The following is an 18948-nucleotide window of genomic DNA, read 5'->3' as shown; positions in this document are numbered from 1 at the left end:
AATGCAAGGGTGGGGGCAGCGAAGCAGCTCCAACTTCTTGCCTGCTTTTCGGAATGATGGGTCCTCTTTCCCACCCAGCCCCCAAGTTGCATTAAAAAAACAAAATCCAAAAACAAAACAAAAATCCTGAAGTCTTCTGCCCCCCCCAAGTCCCCCTTTTACTTTAGATCTTTTTTTGCAAATTCAGTTGCTCTTTAATTGAATTAAATTAAATTCAATTAATTAAATTAAATTAAATTAAATTGGTTCCTTTTAGAGACAGAGGGGGGAGTGGGTAAAGAAATATGTGGGAAGGGAATATGTTAAGTTGTGTATCGAAATGTTTCTGCTAATGCATATTTACATAAACATACTTGTTTTATATTATTACATTCTTGTGAGTTCAGTTGCTGTTTGTGCCCTCAAGAACCCATGTGTTAAAAATACTGTGTGTGTCACAGTTTTGTGTGTGCATGTTTATGTGTGTATGTATGTATTTGTTTATTTCGGCCCAAGGCCAGCATACATGTTTCTGTGTGTGTAGGGGGATGATGCTTAACTTGCAGAGGGGGAGGGGGTCTCGGTGGGCTCCGAAGGCCTTTCGGTCCAGGCTCCAAAATTACCTAGGTACGCCACTGCTCAAGGAACCACCTTTCTAAAGGGGGTGCTTTAGAATGGAGCAGTGAGTGGCATGACCTGCCCCCTTAGCTAAGCAGGGTCTGTCCTGGTTGCATATGAATGAGATACTTGATGTGTGAGCACTGAAAGAGATTCCCCCAGGGCTGTTCTTAGGGCAGGGCGACCTGGGCGATCCACAGCTCAGACAGGCCCCGCCCTGGAGCAGCCTGCCCTGCAAAAAAATTATCTTCCTCCCCCTGCCCGGCCGACCTATAGTGCTGCAGGATCCCTGTGCTGTCTTGCCTGCTTTTGAAAGGCTCCATCCATGCAGGCTGTTGTAGCTCCCTCACTGCTCCGACTCTCAGCTGTTTGGTGGTGGGCGGGGCTTCCAGAGGCCTCCCTGCCTGCAGGCCTTCCTGAAGCTCTCCTCTGTAGAAGCTCCCCCCAGCTCTGATTCCCACTCAAGAGCTCCAGCAGCCCAGCAAATACAGAGCAAGCAGCAGGGACCGAAACAGGGTGCAAGGGTTCTGCTGTGGATCCTGCCTTGGCTTTATATCCCAGTAAAGTAAATCCTGCTGTGATATAAATCCTGCTGTGGATTTATATCTCAGTAAAGTAAAGGTAAAGTCTGCCGTCAAGTCGATTTCGACTCCTGGCACCCACAGAGCCCTGTGGTTTTCTTTGGTAGGATACAGGAGGGGTTTACCATTGCCTCCTCCCGCGCAGTTTGAGATGATGCCTTTCAGAATCTTTTCTATATCACTGCTGCCTGATATAGTACCAGCCGGGATTCAAACGAGCAACCTTCTGCTTGTTAGTCAAGCATTTCCCCGCTGTGCCACTTCAGGTGTTCTATTAGCAGAGTTTTTAAAAAGAGATTAACTCCCCTTCCTGCTGTCCAGCAGGAGCAGCTGCAGCCACCTGATACATTCTCCTGGAGTCTTGTGCTCCTTCCCTGCTCAGGCCAGCATTTGAAAGTAAAGATAAAGGTAAAGTGTGCCATCAAGTTGATTTTGACTCCTGGCTCCCATGGAGCCCTGTGGTTTTCTTTGGTAGGATACAGAGGGGTTTAACATTGCCTCCGCGCAGTTTGAGATGATGCCTTTCAGCTTCTTCCTATATCACTGCTGCAGGATATAGTAGCAGTGGGGATTTGAACCAGCAAACTTCTGCTTGTTAGTCAAGCATTGAAAGTACAGTACTGTAATTTTAGAGCAAGCAAGAAGCCAGGAGGAGGACTGGGGAGCTGAACGGCAATGGGAGGTAGAAAAAAGCTGGCTGTGGGCTTGTCTTCCTCCAGGAAAGCAAAACATTTTTTTTAAAACCCAGCCTTTTTCTGACTTTTGTTTGTGTATGATTTGTTTCCGCTGTGAGAGAAGCAGAAGCCCCACCCCCGCTTGAAAATCTCCGTGTGTGTGTGTGTGTGAGAGAGAGAGAGAGAGAGAGAGAGAGAGAGAGAGAGAGATTTTTAAAAAACCATTTTCAAAGTATAAGTCAAAACGATTTGAGTACAAACTTGTAGGAAAAACCCTCCCCATTTCAACAATATACCTTCTTGTGAGGAAATCAGTCAGTACAAAAGTATTTAAAACTTCAAAAAGAATAACAGGGAAGAAAAATGCTCTAGCAAAATTGATTTGTTCTTGTTCCTGCCTTGGTTTACCATGTGCTGGTCGTTGTGTGTTGCTTATAGCTCTAATCTGGTCTCTGGGTGTGGTTGGTTGGTTTTCCTTATTAAAATACTTTAACAACAAAGTTCTCAAAATGGCTTAAATAGCAAAATACAGGTGAAACTCGGAAAATTAGAATATCGTGCAAAAGTCCATTAATTTCAGTAATGCAAATTAAAAGGTGAAACTGATATATGAGACAGACTCATTACATGCAAAGCGAGATAAGTCAAGTCTTAATTTGTTATGATTGTAATGATCATGGCGTACAGCTCATGAAAACCCCAAATCCACAATCTCAGAAAATTAGAATATTACATGGAACCAAGAAGACAAGGATTGAAGAATAGAACAATATTGGACCTCTGAAAAGTATAAGCATGCATATGTATTCAGTACTTGGTTTGGGCCGCTTTTGCAGCAATTACTGCCTCAGTGCGGCGTGGCATGGATGCTATCAGCCTGTGGCACTGATGAGGTATTATGGAAGACCAGGATGCTTCATTAGCGGCCTTCAGCAATTCTGCATTGTTTGGTCTCATGTCTCTCATCCTTCTCTTGGCAATGCCCCATAGATTCTCTATGGGGTCAGGTCAGGCGAGTTTGCTGGCCAATCAAGCACAGTACACTGTATACTTTTCAGAGGTCCGATATTGTTCTTTTCTTCAATCCCTGTCTTCTTGGTTCCATGTAATATTCTAATTTTCTGAGATTGTGGATTTGGGGTTTTCATGAGCTGTACGCCATGATCATCACAATTATAACAAATTAAGGCTTGACTTATCTCGCTTTGCATGTAATGCGTCTGTCTCATATATCAGTTTCACCTTTTAATTTGCATTACTGAAATTAATGGACTTTTGCACGATATTCTAATTTTCCGAGTTTCACCTGTATATGAGAAAATGGTTCTTTCTCAACATGTTTGTACTTATAACCACCCTGAGCCATTTTGGAAGGGTGGTATAAAAATTGAATGAATAAATATTTAAATATAATTTTATTTGCTTTGTACTTGTAACAGTAGCTCATATATAAATAGCGTACATACTGTCTTTTTCTGCTGTCCTCTTTGAAATCAAATTGGTGGCTTTTCCTTCTGTAGTATATTTACACACTATTTATTTATTTATTTATTTATTTATTTATTTATTTTTACACTTACATCCCGCTCTGAGGAGCTGAGTTTGTTTTTATCCTCACAACAACCCTGTGAGGTAGGTTGGCTGAGAGATACATGACTGGCCCAGAGTCACCCAGTGAGTTTCATGATTGAATGGGAATTTGAACTCAGGTCTTCCCAGTCCTAGTCCAACACTCTAACCACTATGCTATGCTGGCTCTGTATATACACTGCATATACCCTGTAGTGTATAGGGAATGAGAGAACGGGTGGATGGTGGGAGCCAGGTTTGCAGCCCAGAAGGCCTGAGTGAGAATTGTGAAGCAAGGGGCATGTGTTGTGCTCTCAACTTTCCCCCCTTGCAAATGCACTATATGTCCAAACTGGTTGGACATGTCCGAAAACCTCACTCACTCACACACACTACTCACACTATTTACATAGTATGTCATCAGTCGGGTTGATTCTGTAATCATATTAAATGTTAAGGAGGCCCTGCACATGCTGATTTGCCCCCAGCTCCTCACCCTCCTAGCCCTGGATTCCCCTCAGGGGATGGAGCCACTCTGGGAAGATCAGAAGGTCCCAAATTCCCTCCCTGGCAGCATCTCCAAGATAGGGCTGAGAGAGATTCCTGCCTGCAACCTTGGAGAAGCCGCTGCCAGTCTGTGAAGACAATACTGAGCCAGATGGACCTATGGTCTGACTCAGTATATGGCAGCTTCCTATGTTCCTATGAGAGGGGACTATCTCAGACAGGGCTCGGAGAAGCCAGGAGATGGGGACGAACAGGGCTAAAAAGATGATCTCTTGAGTCCAGTGGTATTATTAATCAACAGTCAGTAATTAAAAGAGAATCTTATAAATATTATAAGGAGTTTTATAAAAAAAAATGGTTGATATAAATAAAGTAGAACAATTCTTACAATTAAGGAATTTACCAAAATTAAACCCTAAACAATGGGAAATATTGAATCTTCCAATTTCCAATGAAGAAGTTAAGGATGCTATTAAGCCAGCAAAGGGGAGGAAATCACCAGGACCAGATGGGCTCTCTATTATATACTACAAAGCTTTTAGTGAAGTATTGTCTCAGCCATTACAATGGACAATGAATGAAATTATGATGAAGGGTTGGTTCCCTGATTCATGGAGGCAGGCGACTATTACATTAATACCAGAACCTGGCCAAGATCAAACTCTGGTTAAAAATTATAGACCAATCTCCTTACATAATAATAATAATAATTAATAATAAATTATTTGCTTCTATACTTGCTAAAAGAATGGAGGGGATCTTGGTAGAGTTAATTCATGAAGATCAGGCTGGATTTCTACCAAAAAGGCAAATAAAGGACAATGTGTGAACTGTTTTAAATGTATTAGAATATTACGAAAAGCATAATGATAAACAACTGGCGATGTTATTTTTGGACGCAGAGAAAGCTTTCAATAACATCTCCTGGCAATTCATGTTGAAAACCCAGGAAATTGTAGAGTTTGGAGCTAATTATATAAGGGCGATTGAGTCTATATATTCTGAACAAAAAGCAAACATTAAGATTAATGGAGAATTGACAGATTATTTTAGTATTCAAAAAGGTACTAGACAAGGTTGCCCCCTGTCTCCATTACTATTTATATTGGTCTTGGAAATTATGTGCAGGATGATAAGGGAAGAGGCCAAAATACAAGGACTGTAAATAGGGACACAAAGATACAAAGAGCCTTTGCAGATGATATAGTGTTGTTTTTACAAAATCCTTTAGAGTCAATTGATACATTATTGGAAATATTAGAATCATATGGGAATTTGGCAGGGTTCTATATAAATAAGGATAAGACAAAGGTATTAATTAAAAATATGAACAAAGAAGATATTGAAAAATTTGTCTTGAGATCTAGTTTCAATGTGGGGGGGAAGGTAAAATACCTAGGAGTTACACTTACAACAAATAATGCCTTATTGTTTCAAAACAATTATATTAAAATCTAGAAGGAAATAAAGATAGACTTATGTAGATGGAATAGATTGAATTTATCGTTAAGTGGAAGAATTTCTGTTATCAGAATAAATGTTCTTCCTAAAATGTTATATTTCTTCCAGACAATACCGATAATAAATACAATGTCAATTTTTGATCAATGGCATAAAGACGTAAAGAACTTTATTTGGCAGGACAAAAAACCAAGAATACATTTTAAAAACCTAACGGACGACAGGAAGAGAGGAGGGTTTGCATTACCGAATTTTAAGTTATATTTTGAAGCAATATGCCTAAGCTGGATGAAAGAATGGACTACATTAAAAAATCCAAGACTGTTAGATTTGGAAGGATTTGATATAAGATATGGTTGGCATGCATATCTATTTTATAATAAGGTAAAAGTAAATAAAGACTTCTTAAATCACTATGTTAGAAAAAGCTTATATATGGTATGGATGAAAAACAAACTTGTGTTAGAACCAAAAATTCCACTTTGGGTATCTCCACTGGAAGTTATATTTAGAAAACAGAAAAATATGCAACAGACATGGCCTACGTATCGACAACTGCTTGTTCCCCAAGGTGCAAAATATGAACTTTAAAAACTAGATCTTATGCAAGATTGGAATATTTCTTGGTTTCAGTATCACCAGATTAGCACCTTATTCAAGCAAGATTGCAAAAGGGGTTTTAATCAATCCAAGTTAGAATTTGAACAACAGTTGTGTGACAAGGAAGACAAACTAGTTTTTAGGATGTACGATATGTTATTATTGGAAGATACAAGAATGGAAGTAGTGAAAACTTCAATGATTAAATGGGCTCAGGATTTTGGTTACAATATAGACTTGGAGAAATAGGAAAAACTGTGGATAGAAGACATGAAATACACTGCCTGTTCTAATTTAAAGTAAAATAATCTTAAAATGATGTACAGTTGGCATTTAACTCCTAAGAAGTTCGCTTTAATTTACAAGAACATGTCAAACAAATGTTGGAAGTGTAAAAAAGAGGAGGGTCCCTATATACATTTATGGTGGACTTGTAATAAGTCTAGGCTATTGGGATTTAATATACAATGAGCCTAAGAAAGTATTTAAAATGACTTTCCCTAAGAGCCCTGAAACAATACTATTAGGTATTGATAACAGTTCATTGCCTAGGAAATACTGGACCCTCTTTATGTATCTGACAGCAGCAGCAAGATTGACATTTGCATACAGATGGAAAGACATCCATTGCCCGAGTAAAGAGGATTGGATACTTAGAGTTGGCAGAAATGGCAAAGCTAACAGCATTATTAAGAAATAAATCTGAAGTATTTAAACGGGAGTGGGACCCTCTTCTTATTTACCTAAAAACATATTATAAAATGGATTTCTATCAGGCTTTTGAGTGCTAACAAAAATGTTTTTAAAATGCCCTAGGAGGCGTACAATTTATCAGGGGGAGAATGATTAAATTACAAGCAAGACTTGGGTATTGTAACTGATACTTGTTCTAATGATGAGATGGAAGTCCTCATGTTTTTGTTTTGTTTTGTTTGTGTTTTTTCTTTCTTTCTTTTTCTTTTTGTGTGTGCGTGTATGTATCTTATGTTGTGAAAAATTGAATTAAAAGTATTAAAAACAAAAAGAGAGAGTATCTCTAGAGAGATAGGGGCTAGTGGGGTTCCAGGGAGGGACTGGGTAAGACAGGATCTGTGTCAATAGGTGATAGGGGATCTGGCTGCGGCTACCTCAGTCAGATTGTTATCTACCTGTTCATGTAAACTGTGTAGCATGTCAGCCAGTGGGTGAAGTCTGTGTGTGTCACAAATCTTACATCAGGCCATCTATAAACTGTAGCCCAGACTCGTTATTGTTATTAAGGAAACCATTATGCGTGTAAAGCCCTGCTTTGGTAGAGAGGAACCTTTAAGCTGCTTGTACATACATAAACTTGATTTGGTTTTATTTAGAAGTTCATCCTGTGTCCAGCGTGTTATACTTTCTTCTCACGCAGCCCTCAGCTACTCTACTAGGGGTTGTCAGGATAAAAACCCAAGCAGGAAGAGCTTGGTGGTGGCAGCAGCAAAGACTAGATAAAGGGAAGTGAAATAAATACATATTTCTTGGTAATATTGGTCCACATCAGTATTAGGATGTTAACCTCTCCAGTTTTGGGTACAGATCCCATTCACTAGCAGTGTGCCTGTCAGATGATAACTATCAGTGTTCTCTCTAATTTTTTTTTTTTTTTTAATTTGTGTGTGGAATGAGTTTTGTTCTGGGTGGCAGTATCAAGGCAATGTGTGTGCAGCATTTGGAGTGAGATCTTCCTAATTCCATCTGAGCAGGATCTACAATTAACTGAGCGGACATCAAGAAATGTGCAAGTGCATGCCTTAGAAGGAACAGTGGTCACAATGTGTGAGCACTGCAAGATGTTCTCCTTAGGGGATGGAGCTGCTCTGAGAAGAGCACCTGTATGCTTGCATGGAGAAGGTTCCAAGTTCCCTCCCTGGCATCTTCAAGATAGGGCTGAGAAAGTTCCTGCCTGCAACCTCGAAGAAGCTGCTGCCAGTCTGTGCAGACAATACTGAAATAGATGGACCAAGGGTCTGACTCCGTAGAAGGCAGCTTCCTATGTATGTTCCTATGACCAAAAGCAAATGGCTTATAAGCCGAGCTGTTTATAGTATTCCTCATTGCTGAAATCCCAGCATTTTTGGAGCATGGCAGTCTCCAAGAAGTTCCATGTTCTGTACTCAGAATAAATTATCAATATGAGGTATTTACATAAAAGCAATCTTAATTATATCACGAATGCAAAAATGCTTTTAGCCTCCTCTAAGTCTCCTACATACCAGTTATTAACACTTGCCATTTTCCAGCTAAGTCAATTAGTTCATTAGGTATTGTGTTGAAATTAGAGCTGATCTGAAATATCCTTCCCATTTTCACCACCAAAGTGCTCAGGTGGAGAAGACGAGGGGGCGGGGGATGATACTAGGGATGAGTTCAGTCAAATAGGCCAGAATGCTGGCCCTTGGCCTGTGGAGAGGGGAGCTCGTGCCTCTCTTTCTCCTCCCCTCTGGTGTCAAGGGGACCTCTCCCAGCAGTGTTCCCGCTCACAGGGATTCCCAGATGTTGACTACAACTCCCAGAATCCCCAGCCCAGGGGTGTAGCTATAATTGAGTGATAGGGTTCAAAGAACCCGGGCCCCCAGCTCCTGAGGGGCCCCCACTCCACCCCTCCCTAATTGCTTCATTATCTCCTTCACTCCAAGGGGCCGCTAGAGAGAGGGGAAAACACAGGCCCCCTCTCCCTTAGCTATGCCCTTGGCCCTGCCAAAGGCCATTTCAGCTGGGGATGCTGGGAGTTGTAGTGAAAAATATATAGGAATCCCTGTTAGAGGGAACAGTACTCTCCAGTTCTGTGTGATCCCAACTCCTAATCGCCTGGTTTAAATTGTCTGCACTAGCTCTTAATTTATCTTTATTTCTCTAAGAAGTACCCATGGCCAATCCCATAGCAATAGCAATAGCAATAGCACTTACATTTATATACCACTCTATAGCCGGAGCTCTCTAAGCGGTTTACAATGATTTTAGCATATTGCCCCCAACTTTCTGGGTACTCATTTTACCGACCTCGGAAGGATGGAAGGCTGAGTCAACCTTGAGCCCCTGGTCAGGATCGAACTTGTAACCTTCTGGTTACAGGGTGGCAGTTTTACCACTGCGCCACCAGGGGCTCATGTGTGGCAGCTCTCACAAGAGTTCAGATAGCCACGGGGCCAGAGAAAGAATATAGCAGTGGTGGCAGCGGGCAGGCGAGTGGCCGCGACCAGTGGGTGGGTGGGCGGCTGAGCAGCCATGCGGGCAAGCGGCCACGAGTGGCAGCTGACTGGCGAGCCACCAGATGGGCAGCCAGAAAGCGGGGCAGGCGGCGCAAAAGAAGGAGATGGAGAGAACAAGAAGAAGGCGGCTGCGGGTGGGCTGCGGGTGGGGAGAAGAAGACAGGCTGGCAGGCAAAAAAGTGGCAGTGGCAGGGGTGAGACGGCGACGGTGAACTAGGGGAGCATTGCATGACTTGTCCCCTTAGCTAAGCAGAGTCTGCTCTGGATGTATATGAATGGGAGACGATGTGTGAGCACTGTAAGATATTCCCCTTAGGGGATGGAGCCGCTCCGGGAAGAGCAGAAGGTTTCAGGAGGGTGGTTGGTACACCAACCAGGTGCAGAGCCAGCTGAATGGCAGCCTGTGTCCAGCTCCACTCAGCGGCCCCTCTAGTTACGCCCCGTGCGCATGATGTCATGTGCCCAGGGGCATGGCTCGGGCTCCGGAAGAGCCCCGAGTGGACTCCCCCCACCCACACCCAGGCTCTGGAGAGCCCCAAGCAAGCTCTCCCCTGTCCTTTTCAGGCAATGTTTGCTGCCTGACAGCATGCATTTCTCGTTCTCACCCTCGCTGGAGAAAGCACTGCCTGAGCAAGCGCTGCCTGAAATTAGACAGGCACTTCTGTTTAGTTTTCCAAGTACACCTCCACATAGTACTTGGGTATTTCATGAGCCCCAGAATACTGAAATTTGTAGTTTCCCAGCATTTTTTGGTCTGGCTACTACGTCCACTGCTAAATAGTTTTTGAACTATTAAAAGATTAATGAGCTTGACTCGTATTTTTCAGCTGATATTATGGTAAAGTTATCTGAAAGATGGGTGTCAGATGCTTGGACAGGGGGCGCAATTTCAGTGTTTGCCCTGGGCGCTATTTTCCCTAGATACGGCTCTGCTCTCATAATTCCCAAACAAAAGCCACGGCAGCTGGGGATTCTGGGAGTTGTGGTCAACATCTGGGAATCCCTGTTAGAAGGAACACTGATGCTGACCCCCAGCCCTGTTACTACATAAAATCCAAGAGTTCACATATGAAAACAGGGTTATGTTTGAAACACCCCTGTTTGCATAACAGGGGTCACTGCCTGAGACCCCTCTCATTACTGCATATCTCTGAAAGCTCAGCTTTGCCTGCTGTACTCTTTATCTCTACAACAGGCTACTTTTCACTGATCCAAAGCCAAGAAGGCTATTTGTCCCAAAGACACTAGATTGTATATTCTGGGGTAGCCAACTGGAAGCTCTTCAGCTGTTGCTGGACCACAACCTCCATCATCCCCACCTGCAATTTGTTGCAATTTATGTGTCTGGGGATGATGAGAGTTGCAGTCCGACAACAGCTGGGTGCTTTCCAGACTAGCTGCTCCATTCAGGCAAGTGGCATTGAAAACGTAAACAGCAGGGGGAGCAGTCTTGCGGAAACTAACAACCTGAAAAAACAGCAACTTTTCAACGCCGGATATACGACGTCCTAGCTCTATAGTGCAGCGATTAAATTCGAGACAAGGCATTGGCAATGTGAATGGCACCCTGCTGTCTGCGTAGGGACTGTGATGTCACAACGCAGGAAGTGTGAAAGCACACTTCTGACGTGACTCCGTTGCAGGGTCTAATCTGGAAAGCACCCTGGAGAGTCTCAGGTTGGCCACCCTGGCATGTGTGTACACATTTTTGGTGAAATCATTTTAAAAGTGAGCATAGGTTCAGGCCAGGGGCATAGCGGGCATGGTGGGCACCCAGGGACAGACCCCCATTTACCTGCACCTGCCATGCCCCTAGTTTGGCTTCAGATGCCCACTGATGCAGGGGGAAGCTGCCATATACTGAGTCAGACCATTGGTCCATCTAGCTCAGTATTGTCTACCCAAATTGGCAGCGGCTTCTCCAAGGTTGCAAGCTGGAGTCTCACCCAGACCTATCTGGAGATGCCTGGGAGGGAATCTGGAACCTTCTGCATACAAGGATACAGATGCTCTTCCCAGAGTGGCCCCATATCTTACAGTGCTCACATGTAGTCTCCCTTTCAAATACAAACCAGGCAGACCTTCAGGGTTGTAGCTATAATTGAGCAAAAGGGTTCAAAGACCACGGGCCCCCAGCTCCTGAAGGCCCCCCAGCTTCATTCCTCTCTATTTTCTTCATTATCTCCCTCACTCTGGGGGGCCGCCAGAGAGAGGGATGAACACAGGCCCCCTCTCCCCTAGCTACGCCCCTGCAGACCCTGCTTAGCAAAGGGCAATAAATGCTTCCTACCCCAAAACCAGCAATCCTCCTCCTTGAAGGAAGCCCTGGTTTGATTCTCAGTTCTGCCATATTATTCTCATTGGGTAAGACACTCTCTGCCACCTTAAATGACCCTACAAAGTCTTCATGAGGCTAAAATCCAGCTCCAAGCAACCCCAGCCAAGGACAGGATACAAACAGATGAATAAAATCTAGTGAAAGCCGAACATTTGATCAGATAATAGATCTTTCACTTGTAAATAGCTCTTTTTATGCTTTTCGATATCTCTACTTATCTCCTGGTGAGATAATTGAGTTTTTAACCTGTGCACAGTAATCCATCTTAAATATCATATTTACTGCTTTAAATCTTCCATCAAATTTCTCTGTAGCATGGGACTTGTAGTAAAAAGAAAAGTTACAGTCATGCCTCGCCTGTATTTGCCTTCTTTTTATGTTGTCTTATTGTTGGCATGCCATCTAATACAAGCTCTCCCCAACTTATAAACAGCCTGTACTTACAAAGAAAGCTCCATAACAGATTAAATGAATGACATCCTCAACTTTAAAATGCTAACCCGCACATACAAACAAGTTATCTCTTACAGGAGCTATATGTGTTCCAAGTTATGGACATCTAACTTACAAATGAACTGTGGGGACACAACCTATTTGTAAGTTGGGGATTCCAGCATGGTGTAGTGGTTAGAGTGCTGGACTACGACCGGGGAGACCCGAGTTCAAATCCCCATTCAGCCATGAGACTTGCTGGGTGACTCTGGGCCAGTCACTTCTCTCTCAGTCTAACCTACTTCACAGGGTTGTTGTGAGGAGAAACTTAAAAATGTAGTACATCACTCTGGGCTCCTTGGAGGAAGAACGGGATAGAAAATGTAAATAATAACAATAACAAAAATAACGAAGTATTAATAATGTATTCTTTAGGCATTTTTCTGTTGTCTATAAAATATGACATATGCTTCCTTGTACAAAATTGGGTGTTCCCACCCTCTGCCTACAATACTGTTCTTCCCAACTTTGGGGGATTTAAGGCAACATTCTAGACCTCATTGTTATGTAAACAATTTTGAAAACAGGCAAGCACAAACCAAAGACTTTATGACCAGAGGGTACTTTATTCATGGTTCCATTATTTCCCCCCTTTTATTCCCAATGACTCTCCTGTCCTCACCCTCTTTCTCACCCACTATTCAGTTCTCTGCCCCCAAAATCCCAATGGAAGTAGCACTGTGGAAGTGCCTGCATGGCATTTTAGGCCATTCTACAACTTCCTGCCTCTGCACAGCAACACTACAGGGGTTGCCTCTCACATGGTGCAGCAGCCTCAGTGGGTCCCTAATGCCGATGTTCCAGCATTAAGAATGCTCTGTTCTGCATTCAGGTGAGGTCTGAATGCAGAATAGAGTGGAACAATGTTATGTTCCAATGTTATGCTGTCCCGGGACTATGGAATGTGCTTCCTGTTGAGATACGATCCTCCACATCTCTAACAATTTTTTAAAAATACTAAAAACCCATCTTATTACTCAGGCTTTTTCAGCTTTTTAATAGGTTTTTAATTCTGTGATTGACTTTTAAATTGTGAGTTTTTAATGGTTTTTATGTGTTTTTATGTGTGTTTTTAAATGTTTTATCATTGTGAACCACCCAGAGACACGAGTTTGGGGCAGTATAAATGTGTAATTAATAAATAAATAAATAAATAAATAAATAAATAAATAAATAAATAAATAAAATAAAATGTCCAACACTCTTAAAATGAGTTATAAGTTATAAGTTTATTTGGTCATTGACCAGCAAACATTTACAATAAAGCAGTACGTATTTTACAAATAATATAACAAAACTTGGCCATAACAGAAATAATATCAGTGTCCTCATTAATTAAAAGATAATTTAAATAAAATTCATCAGACCGGCCAGGCAAATTGTCTAACATAGGAGATAAAAGTCTTAAACGGGGTTCCCTATAAAAATCACAATAAAGAATAACGTGCGAGGTGGATTCTATAACCCCTTTTCCACATGGGCAAAGACGTAAAAATAGCGGAACTCCCTTGAACCTGCCATCCAATACTGCTGTAGGAAGAACATTTAAACGTGCTAAAGTGAGGGCTCGTCTAAATTTAGGGACAAGCACCACATCAAAATATTTAGCTGGTTTAAGATTAATAGCTTGACTCCCTAAGTATAAGCCCTGCTTGAGCCATGCACCTTCTTGTTGAACTTCTATATCCAGGACACGTTGCTTAACTAACTTCCTGGCTTGCTCAATTCCTACAGTATGCAAATCCTCTATGGAGAGGCCAAAAGAGGAAAATTTGCTCAACACAGCTCGTTTCCAGCTTGAATTAAAACCATCATTCATAGCCAAAGAGGCTAAACCCGCCTGTCCAAAACTCAATTTTAACCAAAATCGAAAGATACAGCACCAGTATAAGGATTCCACCCTAATAAGACCAACTTCCCTTCTGATGACAGCATTCGGAGCACAACATGGAACCTGCAAAATGGATCTAATAAACTTAGTCTGGATAGCCTCCAGTAAGGCAAAATTACTTGCCGGTCCCAGTTGGGCTCCATATAAGAGCAAAGGCAGTACTTTGGCTGTATAAAGTCTCACTGTCGCAGGTATAAAAGCAGCACCATGTGTAAAATGATAAGATTTGATCTTATTTACAACCATTTGAGCAGATTGTCTGATGGAGTTAAAATGGGCATTTCTAGAGCCAACAGAGTGAAACGTAATTCCTAGATATTTAAAGGAATTAACCTGCTCAATCTTGTTTCCTTGTATAGACCAATTATAACGCCTAGCTCGCTTGGCAAACACTAAGACTTTAGTCTTACTATAATTTATTTCAATAGACTCTTGGTTACAAAATGATGAGAAGAGTCTTAGGGCGCGCTTAAGGCCTACAGGTGTCTGCGACATAATAGCCATGTCATCCGCATATAATAATATGGAGACGTGCCTATCGGCTAACTTTGGTGGATGAATAGAGAGGGTGGACAAACAAGAAACCACAGAATTAACATAGATGTTGAACAGAATAGGAGCAAGTATACAGCCCTGACGTACTCCTCTAAAAGTTGGAATTTCCGATGTTAACTGTCCAGTTGGGCCATAACGAACTTTCAAACAAGTATGCTTATGCAGACTAACAATAAGTTCGAGTAATCTTTTATCTATTCCAAGGGCTTCCAGTTTAGACCACAGTCTCTCTCTAGAAACTGAATCAAATGCAGCTTTAAGATCAATGAATGCTACATAAAGTGCTGAACCTGGGAACCTAGAATACTTCTCTGCCAGAAATTGAAGGGTAAAAGCATGTTCCATGGTGGAACGACCCTCCCGAAAGCCTGCCTGCTCGATAGCTAAAATGTTATTTGTCTCAATCCAGTCTAGAAGTTTTATCAAAAGATGCCTTGCGTAAATTTTACTAATAACATTAAGTAAGCTAATGGGACGATAGTTGGCTGGGTCCTCACGCCTACCTTTTTTATAAAGAGGAATTATTATAGCAAGGCCCCACTCACTGGGTATGTTAGCAGTTGTATCTATATAAGTAAATAGCGAGGCTAAAACGGGGACCCACCAATCAAGATTGGCTCTGATAGCCTCAATAGAAATGTTATCACTACCAGGGGCTTTACCATTACTAAATTTCTGAATAAGTTTTTCAATCTCTGAACAGGAGACTGGGTTCCACCTAAGAGTATCTCCATTTAGTTGTTCAGCATTATAAACCATATTATCAGCCTTACTATAAAGCTGTAGGAAATGTTGTTCCCAAACCTGAGCTGGAATCACAGAAGCTGGAAGTGTAGGTGTTTTCGACAGGGCAGGTGAAACAAGCCTCCAGAACTTAGACTGATTGTTAGACTTAGCAGCCTCAATTAAATTAAGCTGGTTTTTGTTAACGGCTTGTGCCTTCTTCTCACTAAGCAACCTCTTATAGGCTGATTTCATCGAGAGCGCCCTTTGCCTATTTTCCAAAGAGGGTGCTGTTCTATAAGTTAAGAAAGCCTTGAGTGTGTTATTTTTGGCAATGCAACAATCCCGATCAAACCAGGAACGAGAAAAGGACTTGGCGTGATTTGAATTTTTACTTGGATATACTGAGGTGACAAAAACTGGGCACAACAGTGCTAAGACTGAAGAAAAATGATCTAACATTGAACACCTCTGGGAGCCAATAGATCCTGTTATAATTGCTTCCCGTAAACTACACGCCTCTGCTGACCCAAGTACATTAGCAACTCGCGTGGCAAGTTCCTCAGACCACCTCAATCTTCGGTAACTAACGTTCCTAAAATCTCCTACCACCGGTCCAGCTGCACCTCTTGAGCCAACACCCAACCAAAACTTCAAAAGCATAGGGTGATGATCGCTTTCAAGTCTGGGGATAATCTGGAAATTCAAAACCCTGGACAACATACTGGATGAAACAGCAACATAATCAATTAAAGATGGTTTGGCCCCCACCCAATGCGTATATTCCGCCGGAAAATCTGAAGGAACTGAGCCATTAAGCAACCATAAATCCTCCTTCATGGCCAGTAGCAAGAGATTGAATCCCCGAAAATCACACCTAGTGTCTTTTGATTGTCTAACCAAAAGCGAAAGAGGAGTTGGGGGAAGAAGTGGAAAATGATGATATTTCCCAAAAATAGTGGTGTCATCTGGACCCACTCGCGCATTAAAATCCCCCACCAAAATCAGATGAATATCACTAAAAGTGGTTCGAATATTTGCAATAAATTTCTCCAACTTGGTCCATGAGTTCTCCTTATAAGAATGAGAGCTAGCTGGAGGAACATAAACATTTATCAAAATAAATTTAAAATTGCCCACATTAAAAAACACAGCCAAGGCCTCTGATTCTAGAGATTCAATTATGTTAGCTTTATAACAGAGCGTAGAGGACACCAAAACTGCAATACCCCCAACTAATCTAACACCCCCTGGCCCAAGAGTAGCATTCAAAATAAAGGAAGAGTAACCAGGTAAGTAAATATCACCCTTCATTCGAATCTCCTGGAAAGCCAACAAATCAAAACCCGAGATAAAGGCTAAAAAGTCTGGATCTTGGAGTTTGGGATTAAGTGTCCCAACATTCCAGACTAATAAAGAGAGGGAAAATGATGACTGCATCAGTCAATTTAATCCAGCAGGAGAAGATGGTCTAGACGCAGAAGAATGGCAGTGGGCATGGACAACTTCAGGATGAAAGTCACTAGATAGTCCAGCCCCCTTGACCTCCAAAATTTGACCACTGTCCTGCAATGCCATCTTACACAACTCCACCACTTCACTGCTAATGCCAAGCCTCTCACAAGGTTGTAATTTCGAGCTCAGGTTAGATGTAAAAACTGAAGTTATGTCCTGAAGCAAAAAGGAAGAATTCAGAAGACCCACAGATGGTTGTCCAGAGGCTTTGTCCACACTCAGGTCAACAAGATCGTTTGCAGTATCCACATGGAAATCTGAAGTAGAATGCAGCTCCTCAATAGACTTTGAAAACATTTCAGTAGGATCAGGAGAAAGCTTAGACTTTTATCTCCTATGTTAGACAATTTGCCTGGCCGGTCTGATGAATTTTATTTAAATTATCTTTTAATTAATGAGGACACTGATATTATTTCTGTTATGGCCAAGTTTTGTTATATTATTTGTAAAATACGTACTGCTTTATTGTAAATGTTTGCTGGTCAATGACCAAATAAACTTATAACTTATAACTCTTAAAATGAGTGTACAGCATACACAGGTACAGATCTGTACACAGGAACAGACATGCACAGGTTATGTTGAATGCAGGTACAGAAGTCTGTACCATGCATTTAAAGGGCCTGTGTCCAGGTTCACTTTTAAAATGAGCACAGGTACAGTTGTTCACAAACACAAGTATGAGTGTACAGCCTTCTGTACACTTGTACAGCATAACGTCTGAATTGGGCTAATAACTTCTTGCAAGCTGGAGACTATACTTCTGTTAATGCAGCCTAAGATTGCATTTGCTTTTTAAGCCGCGGCATCTGAATCCAGTGGATGCTTGCCTCTGTCTTTGCCCTCCTTCAGAGATGCCCCCGAGGTCCATCCGCCTCCAGTCCCTGTCCTTCATCGCCTCCCTTGCGCTCAACAGCCTCTGACCCAATGCTGCCGACAAGCATGGCAGGAATAATGAATCTGCGTAGTGAACAGCCTTTTGCATTTCACACAGAATTTCAGAGAACAGTGGGAGCAGGTGATGAGTGGAGTGCATGTGTGGCAATGATGTCAGGGGTGGGCAGGTGAACAGCAGAAGCCCATCAGGCAAAATGGCTCGTTGGCTCTTTAGCAAGTCAGTACTCACCGCTCTCGTCACAGAGAGGAATCTGTCATAGCTAATCAGCACAATATTGAAGACTGACGTGGTGCACAGCAGATAATCAACCACCAACCAGAGCTTGCAAAAGCTTCTCCCAAAAGTCCATCTCCCGGTTAGGACGTAGGGTACATATAATGGAATACAAAAGGCACCTGAAATGAAAGAGCTTGATTTATCTTTTTGAAGTGTTTTTCTGTTACATTATGGAAGCATGAAAGTACAGAGACTGAGCAGAGCCCAAGGATATGTCTGTCATATACGGTCTGTCATATATAGCTGGGCACCAGGTGGGGTCCAGTCCCCTTTCAAAATCAACTCTTGCAGGTTTTGAAAGTAGTGAAACTGGTGCTGCGGGGAGGCGGGGACAAGGAGGAGGTTGATGCCAGCAGCCACCTCCTCTCTCCTCCTGCTTGTTGCAAGCTGTGCAAGGAGTGTGAGGAGAGGCTCCCCTTGCAAAGATCGCAAAGGTCAGATAAGTGCTAAAGAGCTGCTCTGATGGCATCTTGCTGACCTGCTGGCACCCCCAGAATCTGCTGCCTGAGGCAACTGCCTCAATGGGCCTCAAGAAAGGACCATCCCTGTCGATGAGTTAGTTGTCCTTAGCATTTTCTTCACAATAATTTTAAGTCTGGTGGTTCAGCTCGCTCTTCCCGGGTCACTAGTGCAGAAGCCCCTGTGCCAGACTTGCATAGGGTGGAGAGACATGATGGCACTATGGCAGACTAGCCATTTTGGGGCCTAAAATGGTGCACACAGCCAGTAAAAAGAAGACACTGATCTCTTTTTGCCCATTTCTGTCACAAGTCCTTACTTCCCCAACCTCCTGGTTCCGGCACAGAATGGTTTTTTGGGAACTGTGTTTGTCTCAAAAAGCCAATCTTATATTTTTTTAAAAAGAGAAAATTTGGCCTACATACACACACCCAATATATAATATACTAGCCGACCCCGCACAAAGCATCTGTGCGGTGCTTTGGGGCCAGCTGTTTCCCCCTTCCTCTTCCTCCCGGCCCGGCCTCTCCTCTCTTCCCCCCTACCCTCCCATTCCTCCCCCCACACAGAGCTGCGGCG

At 42.5% G+C, this 18948-nt stretch overlaps 1 protein-coding gene across 2 annotated transcripts in view; it reads right to left on the bottom strand.

The window, feature by feature from the left end:
• Nucleotides 1-18948, bottom strand: part of HRH3 (histamine receptor H3) — a 47371-nt gene that overhangs the window by 12978 nt on the left and 15445 nt on the right. For both annotated transcript variants that reach the window (XM_053313293.1, XM_053313295.1), the window contains exon 2: nucleotides 17863-18029. In XM_053313293.1, the coding sequence (XP_053169268.1) occupies nucleotides 17863-18029 (167 nt within the window). The remainder of the gene's footprint in view (nucleotides 1-17862; nucleotides 18030-18948) is intronic.

Source organism: Hemicordylus capensis, chromosome 4, assembly GCF_027244095.1.
Source record: "Hemicordylus capensis ecotype Gifberg chromosome 4, rHemCap1.1.pri, whole genome shotgun sequence".
Classification (NCBI taxonomy): Eukaryota; Metazoa; Chordata; class Lepidosauria; order Squamata; family Cordylidae; genus Hemicordylus; species Hemicordylus capensis.
The sequence above is the reverse complement of the archived record's forward strand: the minus strand, read 5'-3'. Positions and strand labels throughout refer to the sequence as shown.